The sequence below is a fragment of the Enhydra lutris genome, unplaced genomic scaffold (assembly GCF_002288905.1).
Source record: "Enhydra lutris kenyoni isolate GAN:26980312 unplaced genomic scaffold, ASM228890v2 scaffoldscaffold4, whole genome shotgun sequence".
NCBI lineage: Eukaryota > Metazoa > Chordata > Mammalia > Carnivora > Mustelidae > Enhydra > Enhydra lutris.
The window spans coordinates 35,144,655-35,168,826 of record NW_019154088.1 but is presented as its reverse complement, the minus strand read 5'-3'; the positions used below and the strand labels follow the sequence as shown (position 1 = coordinate 35,168,826).

General features: G+C 38.6%; 1 protein-coding gene across 1 annotated transcript in view; it reads left to right on the top strand.

Moving 5' to 3' along the window:
- Positions 1–24,172, top strand: part of LOC111140618 (solute carrier family 25 member 21) — a 504,394-nt gene that overhangs the window by 373,830 nt on the left and 106,392 nt on the right. The window contains exon 3 of the mRNA XM_022492811.1: positions 6,224–6,307. Within this exon, the coding sequence (XP_022348519.1) occupies positions 6,224–6,307 (84 nt within the window). The remainder of the gene's footprint in view (positions 1–6,223; positions 6,308–24,172) is intronic.

Below are 24,172 nucleotides of genomic sequence, written 5' to 3'. Positions count from 1 at the left end.
ACTGTCAGTGTACAATTTTTATTAGCTGTCTCCCACCTCTATAAAATATGGAATTTGGGGCTTTACAAAACAATGAAATGCTTCCTGTTTCTTATGGCTAACAAACTCATAAAATATAGGTCTGTGTGTCACTGTCCCTTCAAAATCAAAGTGTCCTCTAACATCTCCTCTCCCATTTTACTGCTGAGGAGAAAGGCCAAGAAGGATTACGCTACAAACCTCATTAGTTTTCACTGCTTGTTCGTGGCTACACTTAAATTGTAACTGGTGGCTCCTGGTCTGTGTCTCATTTCCCCCAAATCCCTCACCTCTGACAGAAAGGTGTAATTTTTATGTAACCTACAGCGTGATGGTAGCATACAATTCCACTCAGGAAATACGTACCACTCGGGACTATCTTTGGTGCCATAGGTACCCTGCATCTCCATCTGAAACAAAACACACCTTTCTACCTTGCTTCTGACAGCTGAAATCCCTTTTACGGGGGACAGGATCTGAGAGACAGCATCTCAGTTGAAAAGCTACATTAAGGATAAAGGGTGTGAATGCTTTTCTGAGAGTGGAGTTGAAGAAGGGAAGGTAGCGGAGAGCTCAAGATTATTGTTGAACTTGAAAATGACCTGGAGATGTTGCTAGAGCTAAACTTCACCCATCTCACTGCTCTGCTCAGGGTCAATGGCAGTACCAAAGGGCTGGTTCTGATGGCTCTCACCCCCTTACTAATCGCCCATCAATTCCCTACCCTAAAGCACCACAAACAATGGTATGATTGAACTAAAAAGCAGAGTGTGTGCTAAGTGAACATAGCTCCAAGACAAATGTCATCATCTACCCCAATCTGACTCTTTCCAACTCAACTGCCACCCTTCATACAAATACACTATAAATTACATATACACGTACATATATGCATATACATGTACCTGTATGTGTGTGACCTGAAGCCTCCTCTCCCTGGGACAGATGCCATCAGCCATCAGTATTTCTTTAAGAAGATGAAAGATAAGGGGCGTCTGGGTGGCTCAGTCATTGAGCATCTTCCTTGGGCTCAGGTCATGATCCCAGGGTCCGGGGATCAAACCCCGCATCAGGCTCAGTGATCAACAGGAAGCCCGCTTCTTCCTCTCCCACTCTCCCTACTTGTGTTCCCTCTCTCACTGTCTCTCTCTCTGTCAAATAAATACATAAAATCTTTTTTTAAAAGATGATAGATTAAAAAATTACTTTGCAAATAAAAGCACCACAGAAATTTGAGATTTTGAAATTTTCAAACAACCTTGTCCTACAGCTTTTAAGGCAAGCAAAGTCATTTTATTTCTTAAAGACAGATCTTTTTTACGACAGTGTCTTAGGAAGCACCCAGACCAGCTGAATGCCTAACCTGGCGTTCCTAGCTGTGCAGAAAATCAGCAGCAGACTAGTCTGAAAGTGGGTATCCCTGGCTAAGCACACAATGAAGCCAGTGGGAAATGCTGCAGTAATGGTTCTCAACCCGTTCCGAGAAAAATAGTTTAGTGAGTGAGAACATTCTTCAGCTTTTAAAAATACGCTTGTACATTTGTTTGTGAACATTGAGCAGCCCTTCTTTGCCCTGGTGGGTTACCACAGTAACTCACTTCATGTTTATGGCATGGTGGATGACAGGGCTGTTCCCTCCACTCAGAGGAGTGTGTCCGACTGTGCTCCCTGGAACCCCAGCAGACAGGCTTGCTGCCTCCTGGGCAATGAGGCATATGGAGGGTTTGAGCCACACGTCTTTGTGGTTCATCCTGATTGCATGTCAGGCACTGAATGCTTCTCAAGTGTTACTCCCCTGTCCCATTTGCCAGTTTGGCAGCACGTTTTCATTCTAATAAGAGAAGTTTCTCAGATGGAGATTCCAGATGTGTCTAAGCTGCTTTTATTAGGACAATGGAAAGGTCCAACCTTTTCTTCTAAATACAATCAAGAGTAGTGTGGCTTTGCCTGGGTAATTTTACAAAGAGTTATATTACGTAACTGGAAGATTGTCTCCCCGGGCATAGAGAGAATTTGTTAGCCTAGAATGCAGCTTGGAATAATGCTGACGTAAAGCTTCAATCCAAGAGAGAAACCTTTTAAGTTGCTGAAATGAGTGGAGAGGAAGAAGGAAATTGCTGTTTTACATGATTGACCAAAATGCACTGTAATTATATCAACTTAAAACAGATTCCTTAGAAGAACTGATAACTCTATGATCCGAACAAGTCATGTGTAGTAGAATTAAATACTGCATGTGCTTTCTCTGCAACATGTAGACACGCCGTATTAGCGATGTGCTGTAGAAGAGACAGCCGTGCTTGCTTTAGCCTGCTTAATGAGACCTCCAGTGAAGAATGGTGGGTGGCTTTACTGAGGAATTAGTATTTACCCTGCCTGCCCGTCCTTTTGCACTGCTTTACAGCATAGCTTGTGGAGTCTCCTCATGGAATGTTATTTTGATGTTGCCACTCCTGTTTGTAATTAACAGCATCACTCATCAGTCAGTTTCTAAGTGGAACACTCCTTAAGGATTCCACTCACTGTTCTTGTTGCCTGTTCTAGGGGGCGTGGGTAAAATGTAATCACAGATCTTTAGCCCAAAGTTAGCCTTCACATTTTCCTTCTTCCCGTCAGTGTCTCCTCATGGTACTATTTTCTGTCAGCTACGCTCCACCCATAGATAGGAGATCATCTCCAGGAAGAGTAATAATGGTATTTACTCAGTGCCAGGAAAACTCCTTGGCTGACACTGGATACTCTGAAACACTGTCATTACTTGCATATGGAAATCATCTGTTTGCATAGTTCCTTCACCTAACTAGAAACTTCTAAAGGGCAGGATTATGTCTTACTTCTTTGTAATACCCCAAATAGTGGAATACTTAATACATACTAAGTGTTCAAGAACTCTTAGTAGCTGAATGAATGGCAGATTAGAAATAGCATCCGTCAGATTCTACAAAAAGAAAGAAATTGCAACTAGCAAATAAAGTGCCTAGACTTCCAATACAAGGTTAGGTGATATAGTTAATTAAGTTAATTATGAAATAACCATAGTCTGTATTCATCTTGGTGTAAGCTGACAGAAGACCTGCCTCAATGTTACCCAGGCACACAGACATCATAAACAAAGTCGATGTCTTGAGCTTCAGCAGTGGAAGAGGGGCTAAGGTCATTTTTCTAAGCATTGGGATGTACTTGCTTTGGTCCCTCTGCTGACCCTTCTAGGACCAGAGTCACATCACTGGGAGATGGCCATGAAGATTTCACTGAAGTACTCCGCTGAGGAGCAGGAAGAGGTCACATGGTCTCTACTGGGATTTTCAATTTTATCTCATTAATTTTCTCCCCCAACCCACTCAGGTCTCCACGCACCTGAGCAACTGAATGCCACAGCAGGTTTTCTTCACACCTGAAGGAAATGTGGGATGCTGCCATGGTGGGGGATCTCTTTCTTCACTTCTCTTCAAAGGACAACTTTTCCTCCCTGGACTTTGTTTCTCTCATTTCCCCACCTGGAATGCTTTCTCCTGCTTACTCTTTTTGCCTCTGAATCCTACAGGACCAGCTCAAATCCCTTCTCCTTCCTGAAGTCCTTCCTGACCCTCTGCAGAGAGCAGTAATTGCTCCCTCTGATGAACACCTGGGCAATTTGATACTAGTGCTACTTGACATTGTGGATCTTTTTCTTTATATTGTAAATTATTGTTCTCATTTACTTATTTATTGCAACTTTTGATAGTGAAGATAATGCTCTGAGCTTTTTTTTTAAACCTGTAGACCTCATTTCATATGACAATTATTTTATTTTATTTTTTTTTCATATGACAATTATTTTAAAAAATACTTGGTAATTTGGGGAAAAAGTATCTAGAAAGGAATTTGATGGAGGTAAGTGAACTTAATGAAAATTTTACAGATATTATGAGAAAAATCTATGACCATGTAATACTTTGATAATATATAAAACTATTTTAAATTATTTTCATAAAAGAACAGTTAGAGAATAATGTTGGACTTCCCAACTAAGAACGTATGAAAATGTTTCTTCCTTAGCAGTGAATATAGCTTACAAATATGGAAATGCAGAGTTGGAGATTCTTTTTTGCACGAGAATTAGCATCATATTTTGGAAATCACTCCCTATGCTGTTTGTTATTTGTAGTATAAACAAATTTTATGCAAAGTTATTTGTTATGTAGGTGTACATGTCGTTTTCTCATTGTACTCTTTTGGGTTTAGTGTTAATTCATTTGTAGTCAAAGTACCGAGTTATCTCATCTATATGCAGTAGTCCAGAAATACCAAACATGGTCCATCTACCTGACCATCAAATAATGTTCTTGGTTCTAGACAGAACTGCTAGCTCATCCTTCTGGGCCAGTGGTTATGCCGACACCAAATGTACCTCTAGATCCGGAACAGTTTAAATGAGTGAGCTGTATTGGTCCATGATCTTCTGATGAGTTCAATACAATTCAAATCTTAGAGATATAGTTCTTATCTAAAAACTAACCTTCAAAAAATGATCATGCTAATGGAGCTTTAAATTTGATGAACAAAACCATTGTGAAGATGAGCATTTATGACATTTTAAATTTTGGCAATAGTAGAATATTGCTTGGTGGGTTGAAGAGGATCAAGAAGGTGTCATGTTGAATGTATCATAAAACACACACATATGCATGTGCACACGTACGCACACACACACACACACACACACACACACACACATATATTTAAAAAGAAAAGGAATTACCCAACAAGCTTACCCCTTTCTTTACATTCCTCTTGCCTCCCCTGATGTTCAGGCATTATCTTCACCAGGATTATTATACCACTTCATGATGTTCCACCCTCCAGAGTCCCATTCCAATCCACCCAATCAGGCAGTAAATATTTTTTGTAGGTATTTGTGTGTGTTCTGCTGGAAGAACTGTGCTGGTATCCTCAACTTCCTCTTCTCAGAATGGCTACCCTCCTGCACAGTTATGTTCAGTGACTCCCTACAAAATCAAATATAATCCAGCCTCACTTTCCAGTTTTATAATATACTCCTTTCATATGCCCAACTGCCTTCAATCAAAGCAAAATATTCACTCTTTTCTGTGATATATATGTCAGTTTTCAGCATAATTCCCAGGGACCTAGAACCCATAAAACACATCATTCTTAGAGGTAGAAGTGTTTGTATTATAAATCCAACAATCTGAGAAAAGCATCTTAAAGTAGACGATCGAAGAGGTGTTTTGGAAGCGTTCTTTTAAAAATTTTTAGTAAAACTGTGGAAGGAAGAACAGAAGGGCCTTAACTCAGAATTGGGACAAGGGAGTTAAACACAAGTAGCGAGGAGACTAAAGAAACCCCAAAATGGAGAACAACTGGGGTGTAGGGGAATGAGAGTCCTTGTCATAAATCTCATTAGAAACAAACCCTGGAGTAAAAATACACGATGAGCAAGTTAAGACTCTCACGTTGGGAAACTCCCAAATGTTAAAGGCGAGAGTCCTGAGATGCATGCTCCTAACCAAAAAGAAGAAGAAAAAAAAAGAATTTTGCTTTCTAAAATGTGGTACATTTTTACTGAGCACCAAACTATATGCTTCTGTGAAAATTCAGGAAGCCTGAACGTAATGACCAGCTCTGCTCCATCATGAAGGAGAAGTAGGGATTGTAAACTGTACCACAACACAGCTGCAACTCTTGCTCTAAGCACAGGTTCCTGTCTGCCAGGATGAATTCCAAATTCACAATCACGATCAAAGTTAGGCCATATTAGCTGCTCTGTATTTTTAACCTTTGTATTAAATTACCATCAAGGGGGCACTAATTAAGATAAGAAATAGAGCTACTTATTTGTTTCATATGCACCTTCAGATTTCTGAATTATACAGTAAAACAATCTATGACATCTGTGTATGCTTTTCATAAAAAGAAAAAGGCACACATGCCTTAGGGTGCATCTGTCTGGCTAAGAAACAGATGAAAAAACTCTTTCTATAGTTTCTATTTAAGTACAGAAGAATATAATTTTAAAGTCTACAAAAATAAGGTTAAGATTATAGAAGGCAAATAAATCAATAGAATCTATAGCAAAACCCAGAATATTTTAGGTTAACCTGAAAAGGCTAAGTGTCCTAAGACTGAAAAATGGGGAAAGCCATTTGGCAAAATTCTTAACTTGGATCTTTTTGTTGTTGTTTGATTTTTTCTTTTTCCCTAGGTTCCAGATTCAGAGATGTGCAACCGATCCAAACAGTTATAAAAGCTTGGGAGACAGCTTTCGAACGATTTTCCGAATAGAAGGGTATGTATGGTTCTTTGTGTATGAACTCTATGTTGATCTAGGCATTTGACATGTTATTACATAGCACGTTTTTCTCATTTTGAATGGCTCATTTTCCTACTGTTATTAGAGAAAAGTATTTAAAAGGGTGCCTTCCCACTTTTTGGTGTGTTTTTCCAGATAACACAATTGAAAATTAAATATGTATACATAAGAACTACCACAAAATGATATTAATAATCAGTTTGCTGATTAGAAGATGATTTCTATTTTGTGCCATTGAGATTTTTTAAAGTTCTCATAACAGCAGCTATCTGAAGGTAATAGTTCTTTATTTTGATTCTTGACTATAGTGTCCAAATGTGTTCCTTATTTGCATTGTGGCTTATGAATATTCAGTCAAAACAGAACTATGTCAAAAATTGATGTGTCAGACTTGTTATCCTATCTACTAGATGATCAGATAAACAGAATTTTTTTTACATAAGCTAAAAGTGTCTTTGATGTATAGTTTTGGTTAAAGACTCTTTCCAGCACAATTTTCCAAAGGATATTAGATTTGCTTTTTGAAGTTGTTATCATAAGAGAATTGGTTGAAAATAATAGGTATGCAAAAAATGGTAACAGTAATAATTATAACTAGTATATACTTAGCCTCTACTGTGTGCTAGAAATTCTCCTTATGACTCTGTGGGGTAGGTTCTATTAGAACCCACTCCAGTTGGACAAATGAAGAAACCAAATGAAGACTCAGAGGAATTAGTCATTTTCACATATCTGATATATAATGGAACTGGGACTCAAATCCAGGTCTGTTTGACCTCAAAGCCCATCCTCCTCACCTCTGTAGTTCACTGCCTCTCTTGGCAGATTATACTATGAATGTTATTCTACCAGTTGTTTATTTCAGCAAAACATATGTCATGGCTTTGTTTCCATGACAGTATATATATTTTTAATAATACCATAGTAATTTTTGTATCTACATGCTGCAGTCTATTAAATTAATCCTTTTGGCAGACCACTAGGTTGTTTGCAGGTTTTCACTATTACAAATGATGGTGCAATAAATATCCTTAATACTATTTTTTCATATTTATGTGCATATAGATTTTTTTCTATAAAATAAGTTGCTAGCTATGGATGTACAGGATCAAATGATATGCACATCTTATATTATAAATGTTAACCAACTATCTTCTAGAAAGTATCAGTTTTTGAGAGTTCTTCATTTCTCCACACCCTCACAAACACTGGACATTTTCAATCATTATTTGGTATATCTGTCACCCATATGTGTCTCCTATTAGTAATCTAACAGGTGAAAAATAAAATTGTCTACAAGCATTCTTTTGATTATAACTGGGATTGAACATACTTTTGTAACCATGAGATATCATTTCTTTCATGAATTTTTTATTTGTGCTCTTTGCCCGTTTTTCTTGGGTTAGATTTTTTAGATTTATAGGAGCTCGGTATATATTGTAGGTACTAATTCTTTAACTGTGACATAGATTTACAAATATTTTTCCCACCTTGTCATTTATCTTAGAGCTGTAGTACCTTACACCTTTCAGAACCTTGTCATTTTTGAAGATTGTGGTTTGGTGATCCTATCTGTCTTTTCCTTTGTGATATCTGACCTTGTTGTACATTAGAAAGAAGGATATCTTCTAACCCCAAGATTATAAACATTTTCTTCTGGTATGTTTTACATTTAAATCTTTAACCCATCTGAGAATTTTTATAATGCACCGTGTGGCATATAGGAATTAAATTTTATTTTCAAATGGTCAATCAGTTGTCCAAATACCACTTGTTGAAAAATCTCTTTTACTCCCTTATTGGCAATGCTAGCTTTTTGTATATTAAACTTCCACAAATAGATCATTGAAATTTTCTACTCTGTTTCTCCATTTCTTATTCTGTTTCATTGGTTTATCTATCTCTATGTCATATCGTACTGTTTTACAACATACACTTTTGGAGTATTTGGGTAATATATAAAATTATGCCCTGCAGTTGAAAGCCTAAACTTCCGGGGTGCCTGGGTGGCTCAGTGGGTTAAAGCCTCTGCCTTTGGCTCAGGTCATCATCCCAGGGTCCTGGGATCAAGCGCCGCATCGGGCTCTAGGCTCGGTGGGGAGCCTGCTTCCCCCTCTCTCTCTGCCTGCTTCTCTGCCTGATTGTGATCTCTGTCAAATAAATAAATAAAATCTTTAAAAAAAAAAAAAGAAAGCCTAAACTTCTTTTCTTTCTTTCTTTCATTTTTTAAAAAAGACTTTATTTATTTGAGAGAGAGAGAGAGAGAGAGCATGAGCAGGGGGACGGGCAAAGGCAGAGGGAGAAGCAGGTTGCCTGCTAGCAGGGAGCCCGATGTGGAACTCAATCCCAGGATCCTGAGATCATGACCTGGGCAGAAGGCAGACGCTTAACTGACTGAGCCACTCAGGCACCCAGAAAGCCTAAACTTCTTATTGTGGTACAGCACCCGTCCTGCTATGGCCTTCCCTTCTTCTCCGGGCTCATTTGCCGTACACAGATCTACTCTAAGACCAACAGATCTGCTCACATTCTCATACCTTCGCGTACTGGTCGTTATCTTATTCCTGCAGAAACAACCCCTTCATCCACACAGGAAACCATCTCTCCTCTTTCAAGGATGCCCTCACATTTCTCTCTCTCTCTCTCTCTCTCTGACCATCTTTTCTCTACTACACGCTTTTTTAAGCATTCTTACATGCTATGCAAAATATGGTGTGCATCCATCTCTCAATCTACTGTGGCTATTTTCTGTCTGTCTCCTCTCTCCCACCCCAAGAACATATTGTCCTAAGGGCCATTTTTCATTTAGCTCTGTCTCTCCCATGACTGTGTTTAGCACTGAGTAGTAAGTGCACGTTAAATGAATGCAAGTCATTACATCAAAATCATAATGAGGCAAAACGAAACAGAGATGATAATTCTTGTATTGATCACCCCCTCTGAAGTTATGATAATAATCCTGATAATCGTGATTAAATATTTTCAGGTGGGCTAATGACAAAGAATCAGCAAATTCTTGCTATTACTCTGATGATATGGTACCTAAGTACCATCCATTAAGAATATACTTGCGTCTGTGACAACTAAGATCAAAATCATGCTCATTTTACCCAAAATATATATAAAGTTAAAGAAATCATAGTGCATTATATAGTCAATAGCAGTGTCCCTTTCCAGTAAAATGGTAGTAGCAGCATTGCCAAGTTCCGTATGCTGTAACAGATACCTCTGAATTGGATGTGGGAGTTCCTTAGCCTGGCTCTTTATTTCATGTGTGTTAGGAAGAATTTGATGTTTCTGCTTTGATATCAAGTAATACAACAAACATACAGCATGGGTGGTCCTTGCTAAGTAAAACTGGCCTTTTCCTAGACTGTATGTATAATTGCTTCTAGAGAAAATTGACTTTCTTTCTGTAATGCCTTTCAATCTGGACATGTTATTAGCCCAAAGCTGGAAAGCTCTAGTCTCAGAGATGGAAGTACTTGTAAAAATACAAAAGAAAAATCTCCTATTATTTTTTATATAGAGCAAGAATATTTCATATGTTAAAAAAATGTTTAAAATTCCATAGTGTTAAGAAGAAAAAAGAAAAGAAAGCCTTTTAGTACATACTGTGTTGAATTTTTTTTCCTAGTGAAAGCAGTTCCTTTTGATTTTCTTATTTAGCTTTTAGAGTACCCTCTGCTTTCAAAGAAATTTTTCTCACTCAGGTGCATCCAGGCCAGTCTGGTCTCTGGCTGCAGGAACACAGTGCAAGTCAGTTTGACTATTAGCATAGTTAAGACAATTCATCTCTCCTGTTTTTCCTATATTCCCCAAGTTAAAGGTTTTGAAAGCTATTTCTTCTCTGTTGTTTAAGAATATTAAAGTCTGATCATACTCTCAACGTCCGCACGGTCTCCCATTTCCCTCCCTGCTGTAAGAAAGTGAAGGGTACTCCTCACCATTCTAAGAAATGCAATTCCCCATTTCTCTGCCCAGAATTCATGTTTACAAGAGACAGTGGCTCAAATACATGGGTCCAAGTTTCTTAACCACTTTTAAGGTTCTTTTAAGAAGCAAAAGCATTAAAAAAAATTTTTTAAAGAAAAAAGAAGCAAAAGCATCGATATATTTTACTTAATGAAAGACAGCTTTACCCCCACCCCCACCCCCAAAAAAAGGCCTTCCAAATGCTTAGCAAGGATTTCTATTATATGGAATCTTCATATTTAGTTAACTTTTACCAAAGAGGCCCTCGTTGTTTTGTCTAATGGAGAAGAGAGAACTCAGAGGCAAAGTATTTGTCACTGTTAAGAGTCCTCCATTGTCACCATGATTTTTTCATCTTATTCTGGTTTGGCAAAAATAAACCCATAGGTCCATCTACTGAAACAGTGAGCCCAGAAGACATATTTAGCCTAGTTGATCAGGTGCCTTTAAAACCAATTAGTTTCATTTTGTAAACTCTCCCGTCAAGTAGCAGCTGCTGTCTCCACTTACCCTGTGTTTCTGCATCGCATCTTCCTTCCTCCTGCTTTAGAGTATCTCCTGAAAGTTTTTCTAGTCTCTTTTGTACCTGTTGCTCTAAAAAGAGTGATGGAGAGGGGCACAGATGGGTGAGGGGGTTGTAAATTATGCTAATGTATAACCAGGGCTGCCTGTCCCCTCACTCTCCCGATTCTGAAAGCACCTAGTGACCATTCTTGCTGAAACAAAGAGGAAAAAGAATAAAACAGAACTTAAGATATTCTGGTGACATAGGTAAAGAAAGATGTAAAACTAATTGTTTTTAGTGTAATAAGCATGATGCTGGGGACCTTTTCAGACATGATTTCCAACATAACACTGTTCTCAACACAACATAACATTATGTGTCTATTTTGTATGCGGAAACAGAAGATCGGAAAAGTTAAATCACTTGCCCAAAGTCACATGGGTACTAGTGGCATATCATGGTTTTCCCATTATATTATATCACCTTTTACTAAACACCGAATTTTGTTTTATATTAAATGAAAAGAAGACAATGTGAGAGTTGTGGCTGTAAACCCCTAATTTTTAACTATTCTAAAACTTGTGGTATTCCTACCCTCAAATCACATAGCAATTTAAAGCAGCTTTCATCTCTTCCTGCAAATAAAATATGAAAGCCCTGGGAGACCATATATGTTCAGTTAACCCGAATCTTGTCAACTCCAAGACAGCACCCCAAACCTCAGAGAAGTCAAGACCCTTAATCTGGTGATTGTCCCATCCCTTACAGAGGGCTCCATATCTCTGATAAGTTCATGGTTTTCCATCAGTCTGCTCTCATCCTGCATGTTTCTCAGTTTTCTTAGGAGAAAAATTCATGGGCATTGGTTTGCCCAAGGCAAATAACTCGGAAACAACTAGGTCAGATGAGACTTAGTCTCAAATGAGAAACATGTTGATTGCTGGTGCCTTCAGAAATATGGTATTCTTCAGAAAGTATTACTGTAGAAAATATGTGGTTGCATTTGGGGGGCATTTGAACTGTGTTTTTTGTTTCACGATTTGTTTTCTGTAACCACTGATGCTGCACCAAGTATCATCTTACAATCAGACCACTTGGTGATTATAATATTTTCTAGTTAAATGACATTTAAGGCCTCGTTTTATGAGCTCCAGCATAATTGGCTAATTTGGTAAACTCCAGATGTGTGAGATAATGTGCCACTCGTTTAAGTGCCTTTCAGACGGCATAAATGGCACAGCCCCAGGAGGTATAATCACTCCCTCTTGTTTTCATTAAGAAGGGGAATGAGTGGCCTGTGACACAAACAAAGGAAACAGGACGTCTACAACTGAAAATCAACAACAACCTGGTAAGATTTGGACATTTTCTTTTTACAGGTGGACCAACTCCAAGATCCTTGGCTTAACTTGGTGTCTTAGTGGGTCCACTTTTTTAAAAAACATGGTTTACCTAATGTAACCTGGGCAGGTGATTCGAAAGCACCCTTGCCCCTAAATAGAAAGACTTTTGCCCCTAAAGAAGACCCCCTGGGCGGCCTCTGGAAAGCCCCTCACTTTCACGTGGAAGGGAGGGCAAGCGCTGGACTTGAAGAGACAGTGGAGGTGCTGACTTGTCCCAGGAATGGCGCTTCCTTGAGCAGTCGGCTTCCTCTCCACCTAAGCCAGGTTCCAACTTCACAAGGCCCCATACTTGCTGCTGCTTTTTCTCTCTCCTCTCTTCCCCACTTCTCATCCAACAGAAACCCACTCATCTACCCAGTATTGCCAACCTGGAGTGGAGTGGATGGTCCTCAGCACCACCGTTCCCTGGATCCTGGGGCTGGTCCCTCTTTATCTGATATATAGACCCAGTGGAGTTCACATACAACTGAGTGGTGGGTCCCTGTGTACTCACTGCTACTTAACCAGCGTAGAGTTTTCGCCCAGATGGATGATTACAGAATGTATCCCAGGCCCCAAAGCAGATAATTTGCAGTGCAAATCAGCTGTATGTAAATCATTGGGTATTGATTAGGTTTGCAAGCCTGGTGGACCCAAGTGAATCCATTCTTTGGTGGGTGCCAGATGTCCGCTGTGCCTTCTATGTGAGTGTCCTGGTACCTTGAGTGTCTTCTCTCTCTTCCTTTTTGTTTTACCAAAGAGGCCCCTCCTGGTACCTGCTGGACCTGCCTTGAGTGCCTCCTCGTTTGGGATTGCTTTCAACTTTATTGAGATATAACATTGTGAAGGTTAAAGTGTACTATGTGATGATTTGATACACATATATATTGCAAACTGATTACCACCATAAGGTTAGCGAACACATCCATCACCTCACAGAATTACCGTGTGTGTGTGTGTGTTAGGAACACTCTTGATCTACTCTCTTGGCAGCTCTCAAATATCCAGGGCAGTTTGAGGAACTATGGTTACCGTGCTCTGCATTAGATCCCTTCTCCCTTGCTTTCCTGCGGTGATAAGGAGGAACGCAAACCACCCCAGCTGCTCTTGCTTCCACACTACGGAGTTCTGCCCTGGCCTGCCTGGGCTTCTTCATGATGGCACAACAAATGTCTTTTATTTAGGTGGGGGAGAGAAAAAGAATAAGGAAATAGGTAACACAAGATGTGAAAGTTTGGAGAATAAACTCTAGGAAATCCTTCCAGCAGGTCTTACACATGGTGGGCCTGGGTCCAAATGATGGCATCCCGTAAATTGAGCCATTTTCTTCTCCCAAATCTTCTTCTGTTTTGCAAAGAGGAAAAAAAAAAAAAGAGATGATCTCAATTCGGGCATGGGCATATGGTTATTATTCCTGAATGATCTGTGTTCCTTTTAAAAATGGCTTACCAGGGACGCCTGGGTGGCTCAGTTGGTTGAGCAGCTGCCTTCGGCTCAGGTCATGATCCCAGCATTCTGGGATCGAGTCCCGCATCAGGCTCCTTGCTCAGCAGGGAGCCTGCTTCTCCCTCTGCCTCTGCCTGCCATTCTGTCTGCCTGCACTCGCTCTCTCTCCCTCTCTCTCTCTGACAAATAAATAAAATCTTTAAAAAAAAAAAAAGGCTTACCAGTGCCTTAGTATATTATACTCATAAAATTTTAGACATGAACTGTATGTAATTAAGCTTTTCACAGAAAATATGTGGCTAAGCACTTTAAACTCTGATTATTTAGCAATTCAAGGTGGAAAATGAAAGAATGTAGGGTAAGGAGAAAATACTAAAGAAGAATTTTTTTTTTTTAAAGCAGAAAGTTGAACCATTGGCACATTATTTGGCATTTCTGTTTTACCAGATTATTCTATACCGCTGCGAAGGCAAGTAGCTGCTGGTTTAAGCTGTACCGGGTTGTAAAGTGGTCTTTACTCTCAGGGAGAGGATAATGAATTTCCCGAGTGCTCAGATAGCAGCATCCTTATGTTTCCAGTGTCCCAGAGCTCTGTCAGAGGTCTTTTTTCTGCCCACAGAGTGACCTTTAAAATGGTTTCGGCTCCTAGATTTCCCTCCTGTCATCACCATAGATTGCTAGCTGACAGTCACACTCTGACTCCCCCAGCCTCTCACTAACAATAGTTTCTGACTTACTGACTGGCCTTTGGCAAGGATTTAAGTGTTGCCAAAGAATAAGTGAAAACGTTTGCAGTGATGTCAGCTCGTCAGCAAGGCCTGATTAAGAGACCAAACACAGCCTCTCCCAGCACGCAGTGCTGACAAAAAGGAAAGGAGGACCAGTTGTTTGGGTGGAAGCAGTTGTCTTTAGGGAACGTTAGTGTCTCAATTCAGAGCCCGAGCAGATATTCCCCCATGTTTTATAGAGTGTTAATAGGAGGTGAGGGGATTCTATGGTCAATGGAAGATGTCCACTTGGAAATATTTTCAAGCCTTTATTTTAACTTACTCTGGATTTCTGATGAGCTAGATGCAGTCACCTTGGGGAAGAAAAATGTCTTTCCCAAAACCCTAATCCTTTTTCTAGTGGTTGTTAAACTGAACGTTTTCAGATGAAAATGAAAAAGACAAGAAAATCTCCTAAAAACTCTTATACCTTTGTCAGATTCTCTTATTGTAGAAAATAAGTTAAGGGTTCCTGGGTGGCTCAGTGGGTTAAGCATCCCACTCAATTTCAGCTCAGGTCATGATCTCAGGTTGTGACATCAAGCCCCATGTGGGGCTCCACGCTGGGTGTGGAGCCTGCTTAAAATTCTGTCTCTGTCCTTCCCCTCACCACGGTTTGTGCACGCGCTCTCTCTGTGTCTGTCTTTTAAAAAAAAAAAAAGAAAGAAAGAAAAAGGAAAAGAGAAGAAAGAAAATAAATTAGGTATGATTTGACATAAGTTAAAGAAGTAAATTTTTATGGGGCGGGGAGGGGTTTGCAGAGTGAGAGAGAGTCCCAAGTAGACCATGCTGAGCACAGAGTCAGACCCAGGGCTTGAGCTTGCAACCCTGAGATCATGAACTGAACTGAAACCAAGAGTCAGGAACCAACTGTGCCATCCAGGTGCCCCAGGAGATAATATTTCATCATCATCATTGATTTCAGCCAGCGTCTCTGATTTCATGGAATTCCATCTTTCTGTCTTCTGTTGGAACATCTTCTATTCCTGGCCATATACAGATTTGATCTCATTTTATTTTCCTTGGAAAGGAAAGGTCATATGGATTTTTAATATTCTAGAATACTGTTAAGAAGATAAAAGCATTGACAAAACCCATCCATCCATACATGCACATATACATGTATTTAAACTAAATTGAATTGCTTATAGTTTAAATTGCTACATTTTCTCTCTAAGTCCCATGAGTCAGATACTACCAGAGAAACTGATTGTTAATTTTGATTAAGTTTCTACTCAGTTCCCGCTTGGAAATCTGTTTCATCACCCAATTACAATGCTCTTGTCACTAGTTCATGAATTTTTTTGTCTATAGTCTCATGACTTTAGCTTCACCTTTCCTCCAGGTATTTCAGGTGGTTTGAAAGTGGAGGAAAGGAAAAGGTTTGGACACACTTGTTATAACAGTGATTGTATTCAAAACCATTGGTACCATTTTGACCCTTTACTGTTGGTAAAGTGTGTCCACATGTCTTATCTCACTTGCTGCTCACAGGGACCCTGGCAGTACAGTAGCCAGGTGGGGAGTATGATCTCCAGTTTTCTGGTCAGGAAACTGATAAGAATGTTAAGGCACTTGCCCAGCATCCCACAGCCGGTGTTTGTTGGGGTGAATGTTTATCCGAGGTCTTCTGCATCCTGTATCATGCTCCCTGCTCTGTCAATAACTTCATAGTGGCATTAGTAATAATAGAAGCAACCCTCAGATTTACACTGTTCCCAGTAAGTGTTCAAAGCACATCCTATATGTCATCTCACTTGGCTGAACAGCATCTGGAGGAGGTGGGAGGCAGGGAAAGGTAACATCTGGTGTGGTTGATTACATTCTGCAAACCAGCAAACTTCAGCAGGGACAGGGGGGTTAGTGAGATTCCCAGAATAATAGATGGGTTCCTGAGATCAGCACTCGAAGAAGACAAAGGTGCACTTTTTCTTAAAATGACATCTTGGACAAATGAAGTTGGGCTAAAAATGTATGATGAAGTGTGGCACCATCCTCCCATGAGACCAAGATAGAGGTCCATAATCCTTTGGTCATAGCCCTGTTCAAAAGAAGTTAAGGATGCAGTTTTAGGTTAAGACTCGCTGAATGAACTTATTTATTTGACTTGTCAGTGCCTTTGCCTAACTCAACTTGAATATTGAGTAAGAACCAGGAAAACCTCATGAAACATGAGATAAGACATTTAACCAAAGTTTCTTGGATGAATTGTCAGATGGGGTGAAAATCATCATATGACTGTAATAAATGTTAAACTATGTGGTCATCAAAATCTAAATGAGATGGCAGCCATATCCAGTGGCCTTGTTCTCCTGCTGATAAATACTGTTCGTAAGTCTCTTTGGCCACAGAGAATTTACAGGAAAACAACGCCCTAGGTACCAGGAATTCTAATGTAGACCTAGTCTCAGTGGTAACAAAATAGGTTAAGTTTGAGATGAGTTTTGGAAACTGTCAAAGAGAATTTGTAAGTTTGTGTTAGATGAATGAGTTCTTTGATTTTGTTACAGAAAGGTTTAACTAAATCCAAAGAATCAAGAACCAAAATGAGACAAAGGACATGCTCTGGTGTCATTACCATTTTGTATTCTTATAGTTTTCAGTGAACAGGTCAACATGCATTTCAAAATTCAAATAATAAAATTTCCAGATTGGCACTATTTATAAAGGAACTAAAATCAAAAGAATATTGCAATGTAATCCATTAAGCAATGGTTCAAGGACATAGCAATTACTAGAGATCTGGCTTCATGTGTAAAGACATATCTGTGTTAGATTACAAAGATGTTTCTTCACCACTTGTTCACTCCTTAATCCCCATGGTCTGCCTTGTGTCTACACCATGTATTTACAAACTGCTGTCTCAGAAGTCACCACAGAGCTCCTATCCTTTTCCATGCATCTGAGATACTGGGGATTATAAGATGTGCTATTATTTTATGTACCATTAGAAAGAGGAAATTCTGACAACTGAACTCCTTGGAGTGATTCAATAATAGATACTGGTGTTGAGTGAGGAGAAATTTTGAATGACTTTCTAGTCTTCTGTTTGAATGACTGCTGATAGCCAAATTATGTCACTTTCACATTTATAAAAATCTTTGATAATTTCCTATTGATCCATGTTGTAGGGTGCTGCTAAGATGGCCCTGATGATCCCTGCCCCCTTGGATTTATGTCCTTGTATAATCCTCTTCTTTTAAGCATAGACTAAGCTTATTTTTTTATTATGTTATGTTAGTCACCATAAAGTATATCATTAGTTTTTGATGTAGTGTTCCATGATTCATTATTTGCGTATAACACCCAGTGCTCATTACAACATATGCCCTCCTTAATAACTATTACTGGGCTACCCCATCCCCTCACCCCACCCCCTGAAACCCTCAGATTGTTTCCCAGAGTCCATAGTCTCTTATGGTTCTAAACTAGGTTTATTGACTCTCTTCCAATGAAGAGAATATGGCAGAAGTGAGGAGGTATAACCTTTGACATTAGTATATAAAAAAACTGACTTCCATCTTGGTAGACCCTTCTTATTCTTCTTGCTCTTTTGGTTTCTTGGAATTTTATTCCTTTTGAGTAAGCTCCCCTACAGACAGAGGAGCCTAAGTGGCAAGGAACTTAAGGTAGCTCTGATTTTATTTATATATATATATGCATACATATAATTTTAAAATATAAATATATATAATTTATATGTATAGAAACAAATATATATTATATATTTAAATATAAATATTTTATAATATTTTATATTATACTAAATTTTATATTATATATATGTGTGTATATATATATCTGTATACATATATATGTGTGTGTGTGTATATATATATATATATATGTGTATATATATATATGTGTGTGTGTGTATATATATATACACACACACACATATAGGAGATATATATATATCTCCAATGAGAAACTGAGGGCCTCTGTTTAACAACCCAGAACTAAATCCTACCAACAACCACCTGAGTGAGCCAGATAAGACCACAGGCCCAGCTGAGAGTTTGACTGCAATCCAATGAGAGACCTTGAGTCAGGGATACATACTAACCTATGCCCAGGTGCTTGACCCACAGAAATTGTAATTAAAAATACACAAAAACACATCTGAGACTCTTGACGTGATATTTGTTTGGAGCTCTCCATTCTGCTTTTTGAATCTTTCAAGCTTTGTCTTACCTGGTGTCATCACATACATATTACGGTCAAGCCCTCTGGACCAATTATAACTCCTGAAACCATTTTTCTGTGCATTTTCTCATGCATATTCATCAGCCCAGAATGGCATTTTTTTTTCCTTTTGCCCAGCTCTGTTAATTCTGATCATCCATAAATAACCAATTTTCATGCTACCTTCTCTTTAAGGCCTCCTCTCATTACCCAAAATGGAAATAATTTTCTCTATCTGTTCTCTTATGGAATCGTCTTCCTCCATAACAACATTTCTCTTCAAAGAGACCTGGCTTAGAATCCAACATATAAATTTGGAGACCTTGGGCAAATTACTTAATGTCATTATATTCAGTTTCTTTTTTTTTTAAAGATTTTATTTATTTATTTGACAGACAGAGATCACAAGCAGGCAGAGAAGCAGGCAGAGAGAGAGGAGGAAACAGGCTCCCTGCTGAGCATAGAGCCCGACACGGGGCTCGATCCCAGGACCCTGGGATCATGACCTGAGCTGAAGGCAGAGGCTTTTAACCCACTGAGCCACCCAGGTGCCCCCTTCAGTTTCTTTATTTGTTGCATGGGCTAGTAGTATATACAGTACTGTGTTGCTAACATTTAGTATAATAGATGGTGTATAAGTATGCACACAATACTGGTTCCATTATTATTACTTTATATTATAGCTCATTATTTGTAACTATTTACCATTATTTAAATGTGTGGAGCTCTGATAAAATCTCTTTGGGGCTTCTAAAGTGTATCACACGGTTCTCTGTATATAATCATCATCCAAGTTATGTTTTCTGAATTTCATTGAATGATTACTAGTTTCACATTTCAAGCTATTCTGGCCACATTAGTATAGAAAAAAAAATATAGTCAAATCTAAATAAATCTAAATCTAAATAAATACCAGACAAATTTATGATTTTGATGGTATCATTAAGACAAAAATTCTACAGATGATAGTTTGCCTCTATCTCCTGAAGAGTAACATCTTCATAACAGTCTCAGAAGATAGTAGAATATTTTTAAGGGCCACGAAGGTGTCTGAAGGCAGTGAGTTGGCTTTTGACATTGAGTTTTTAGATTCAGCGGACTCACCATTGACAAGTGTTGTTGGGTGGTATTGAGAGGTTTAGACAGGGAAACTGGAAGGGCTGATGAAGACCCAAGGGAAGACAGTCTACCCCCATTGCTTAGAAAATGTTCTATCTTCACTACTGTACTTATGACACTTGCCTGCCTGGGGTTTAATAAGCACAGGGACCCAGAACAGTATAAATAAAAACCAAATATTCTGGTCAGTAAAAAGGTTAATTAAAGTAAAAGCAAGCAAATGTTTAAAACATAATCAGACGTAAATGAAGAGTTAGAATCTTAAAAGACTCTATTAACAAACCTTTGGTTCTAGCAATCAGAGTAGTTTGTATCAGAACAACTGCCCTGCTGAAAGCAACTATAAACATTGGACAAAATACACAAAACTACTTTTGAAGGCATTAGAGAGTCATCAAAGGAGGCAGAACTTGCAAAGAGCTACAAGACCTGAGGGAAGGAAGTCTACTTCAGTGAGCTGTATATTTATCCAGGCTTTTTCCAGACTTTGCTAAGTCTTCTGGGATGGGTTGGGAGAGGGAGTTCAGACCAAGGAGTGGGAGATTGGCTTGCAGACCTATCATCTGCCTGGGACATGAGAAGCAAAAGTTCCCAAAGAAGAGGGAAACTAGAGAGAAGTGAACTTTGGGTTCATATACAGTTTCCCCTGGATGCATTTGCCAACTCCTAAGCTACACGTGAACAGGAAAAAAACTCCCACAAACCCAGCAAAAAGCAAAACAAAACCAAACCCCAGAAGCTGAGAGGCTATAGAGAGGAACAGAAAGTTCAGCAGTCCCATGATGCTGGGGAGGCATGCTGGTTAGACTCCAAACCCAGCCAGGTAGAGGTGTTCTGGTTAACACAACAGGTTTTCATTTGACACTCAGAATGTCCACATCCAAGAGGAGTAATTTGCCCTAGGAATGAGGGCAAAATATAAACACATTGTTTCTAACAAAGCCTAAGTCCAACCTTCAGCAAGATAAAAGTGATCTGCCATATTCCATCTGTTCTTTAGGAGAATGTTTATTCCTCTTTGGGGGGAAAATACTATCATCCAGTGGATCTTTGAATTGTTTTATGCACAATTTCCTACATTCAGTTAAAAATATCACGGGGTCTTGGGAAAGAAAAGACAAAAGAACCAAATATTAAGGCAAACAAAAACAATAAGTGACTCAAATTTGGGGATTATCAGATGGTGATTTTTAAATTTACTTAATTTTTATTGTTGTAACACAACATAAAATTTACCATTTTAACCACGTTTAAGTATACAGTTCAGTGACATTAAGTACTTTCACTTTGTTGTGAAATCATCACCGCTATCCATCTCCAAAATGTTTTCATCTTCCCAAATTGAACTCTATTCTCACTAAACAGTAACTCCCTATTATTTCTTCCGTGCTCCCCAGCCCCTGAAAGCCATTATTCTACTTTCTGTGTCTCTGAATTTGACTACTCTAGGTACTTTGTACAAAGGAATCACTCTTGTCTTTTTGTGGTTGGCTTATTTCACTTAGTATAATGTCTGCAGGTTTCATCCGTGCTGTTGTGTGTGTCCGAATTTCTTCCCTTGTTAAGACTGACTAATATTCTGTCGTATGTGTATACCATATTGTGTTTATCCATCATATGTCGGTGGACAATTGGGTTGTTTTCACACTTTGGCTCTTGTGAACAGTGTTACTATGAGCATGGATGTACAAATATTTCTTCAAATCCCTGCTTTCAACTTTTTTGAGTATATAGGCAGAAATGAAATTTCTGGATCATATATAATTCTATGTTTGATGGATAAGAACTTTTTAAAAAAGATACAATAAATATGTCCAAAAAAGTAAAAGATGGGGAATTTCACCAGAGGTATGAATCTTTCAGTTTTTAAAGACTTAAATGGAAATCTTGAAAAATACTGTAACTAAAAATAAGAATTCAGTTAGTGGATTTTTTTGTCAGCATGTAACTTGTTAATTGTCTTATAAATATTTAAATATGATGGAACATGTTTTGTCCAACTACGTTGTGGTAGGTACTCCATATTGTAATTCACTGATTGAATAAGTACAAAAATAATAATAACAAAAATTTTTGCTGAGAGAAATCATAAAAGTTTTTAAAAATTCACTTTAAGCAATTAAAATAATCATAATTTGCCAGGGGCCAGATGCTTTGCTAAGTGCTTTACATATACAAACTCCATGTATTCTCACAACAACCCATGGGGGAGGAGCCATCATTCTTCCCATTTTACTGATGCATAAATCAAGGCTAAAACGTTTATGTAACTTGTCTAATGTTTCATAGGTTGTAGGAATTTGAACCCTTGAGATCTGTGTCTAGATCTTTACCCCTTCATTACTTTAAAAGAAATACTCTTTTAAGAAACATAAATTGTTCTGTTTTGGCCAACTGGCTAGTTGCAAATCTTAGAAAATAAACGAAAAGTTGAGAAGCCAGATTGTTTGGTGTGATGTGCGCAGGCACCAAACACCTCTTGTAATGTAACCTTTCCATCTTTGCAGATGTTCCTTCTGGACAATGGGATATTAATTGATGTATTTGGCATGGGTTCTGTTATGTATGTTTGACATATAAGAAACAAGACCATGATAAACAGAGTGTCCCATCTTTCTCCTTGAACTCCAAATCGCCTAAGGCCACAAGATACAAAATGTAGGTTTAAAGTTGACACTCTCCGTTTCCTCTTCTCATGTTTGTGGATCTCGTTTTCAGGGTGCTGACATTTTACCTTTTCTACATCCCTGTCTTCATTTCTTCCTTTACCCCATCATTTGTTTTAAATGTTTAATCTTTTTTGCTACACCTCCTCAGAGCATGATGGCTTTTGATGGCAGATCTCTTCTCCAGTGATGGGACATTCCTTGGGAAATCCATTTCTTTCAGCCTTGGCAGGGAAGATCATACATTTATTACACAGAACAAAGGGGGTATTCATCAGGGCCTTAAGATTCCCAATATATTTGCCTTCAGCTCTCTTTTCCTCAAACTCTTTGTTCAACCAGGTTACGTTTCTAAGTGCCCCACATCCTATTTTAATCTCTTGTTTTGGACCCTTCGATATAAAGGACCCTTTCATTGTTTCTTTGCTTACTTGTTTGTTCCTTTTCTTTCTAGAAAGAAAAGCTACTCGTTCCAGACAGAATTAAAATGCACAGAATTAAGAGCTCCTTTTGTGATAGTGGACACTTTATTAACCATTTCTTAATTTCTCTCTGGTTTAGACCCAATTCCCTAAAAAGTTTACATAGCTTTTGGATATAAGAGATGGAGGGCAAACAACATTATCCCAGCTAAGAACAGATTTCTATATCCTTTCTATATTTATGCTGTTTTGTTAAGCCTTAAAAGAAGACTTGTAACTCACCAAGCAAATGGTATGTAGTGACTGCCTGTATATACACAGCCTTCTGGGAAGCAACACAGAGAGTACATTAAAAAGGCATGGCTTTGGCCTTCTAAAAGCTTAATTCTGCAATGAAATAACTGCATGAGAAAGAATTATTGTCTCAGTCACACGATCCTATTAGCCCTGATGGAAAAAAATCCTTTGAAAAGAGACTGAGAAAATGGTAGAGATTTGACCAGAAAATAGATTTGTATTTTCCCCATACCTCCATATCTCCTCACATCTCTTGTATGATCATTCTCAATCACAGGACAACAAACCACAAAAACTCTGAAGGGACTTTCCAGACAGAAGTCAACTGTCCCCATAGGAAATACAAATCTTCAAAGTGTCCCTTTCATTGAGCTTGTTTCTTTTTCTACAACAAATGGACACATCGGACATAAAATTTAATTGAGACACACTAAAGTAGGGGTCTGGCTTACCTGAGTAGGCGAGATTATAGCATTCCATTAAGGAGACAACAAGGCACTAACAACGCATTGACCATATCACAGAATCCTGGGCTTCTTTTAATCACCATCCTCTCTTTGGACTATCGTTTAGTTAGGATCTCAGCAGCCTCCTGTTACTCTGCTGCTTCCATTTTACACATCTTTTCCTGTGTGTTTGTTTTAATTTGAGAGCCAGTATGCCTATTGACAATTCTTTGACAGCAAAGGTAAAACCACCAGGAGTGTATCTGTTTATTGAGGACTGACAGCTTTATAGCTAACATAAAAATAATCTAATGTTTATTGGGGCAAATGTTTGGACTGAGGATTAAGAGAAACTAGTGAATAGAGAAAACCTTTTCATCCTATTCAGACTTTTCAAATAAGGTTTGGGATCAACTACATTAAAACTTTTTGTGTTGATTTCTTTAACGCTCTTCCCTTAATTTGTGCCCTGCTCACTCCCTTCTCCTTCGCTCCCCCAAATTGTGTTTAACGACAGGGGTTTTGAAGGAAGTAAAACCTTGAAGAGGAAGATGCTACTGTTCAGAGATTCGTTGCGATAGAATTTACACGGGCCATGCAAACTTTCTGGATAACAGTAAAGCAAAATCTA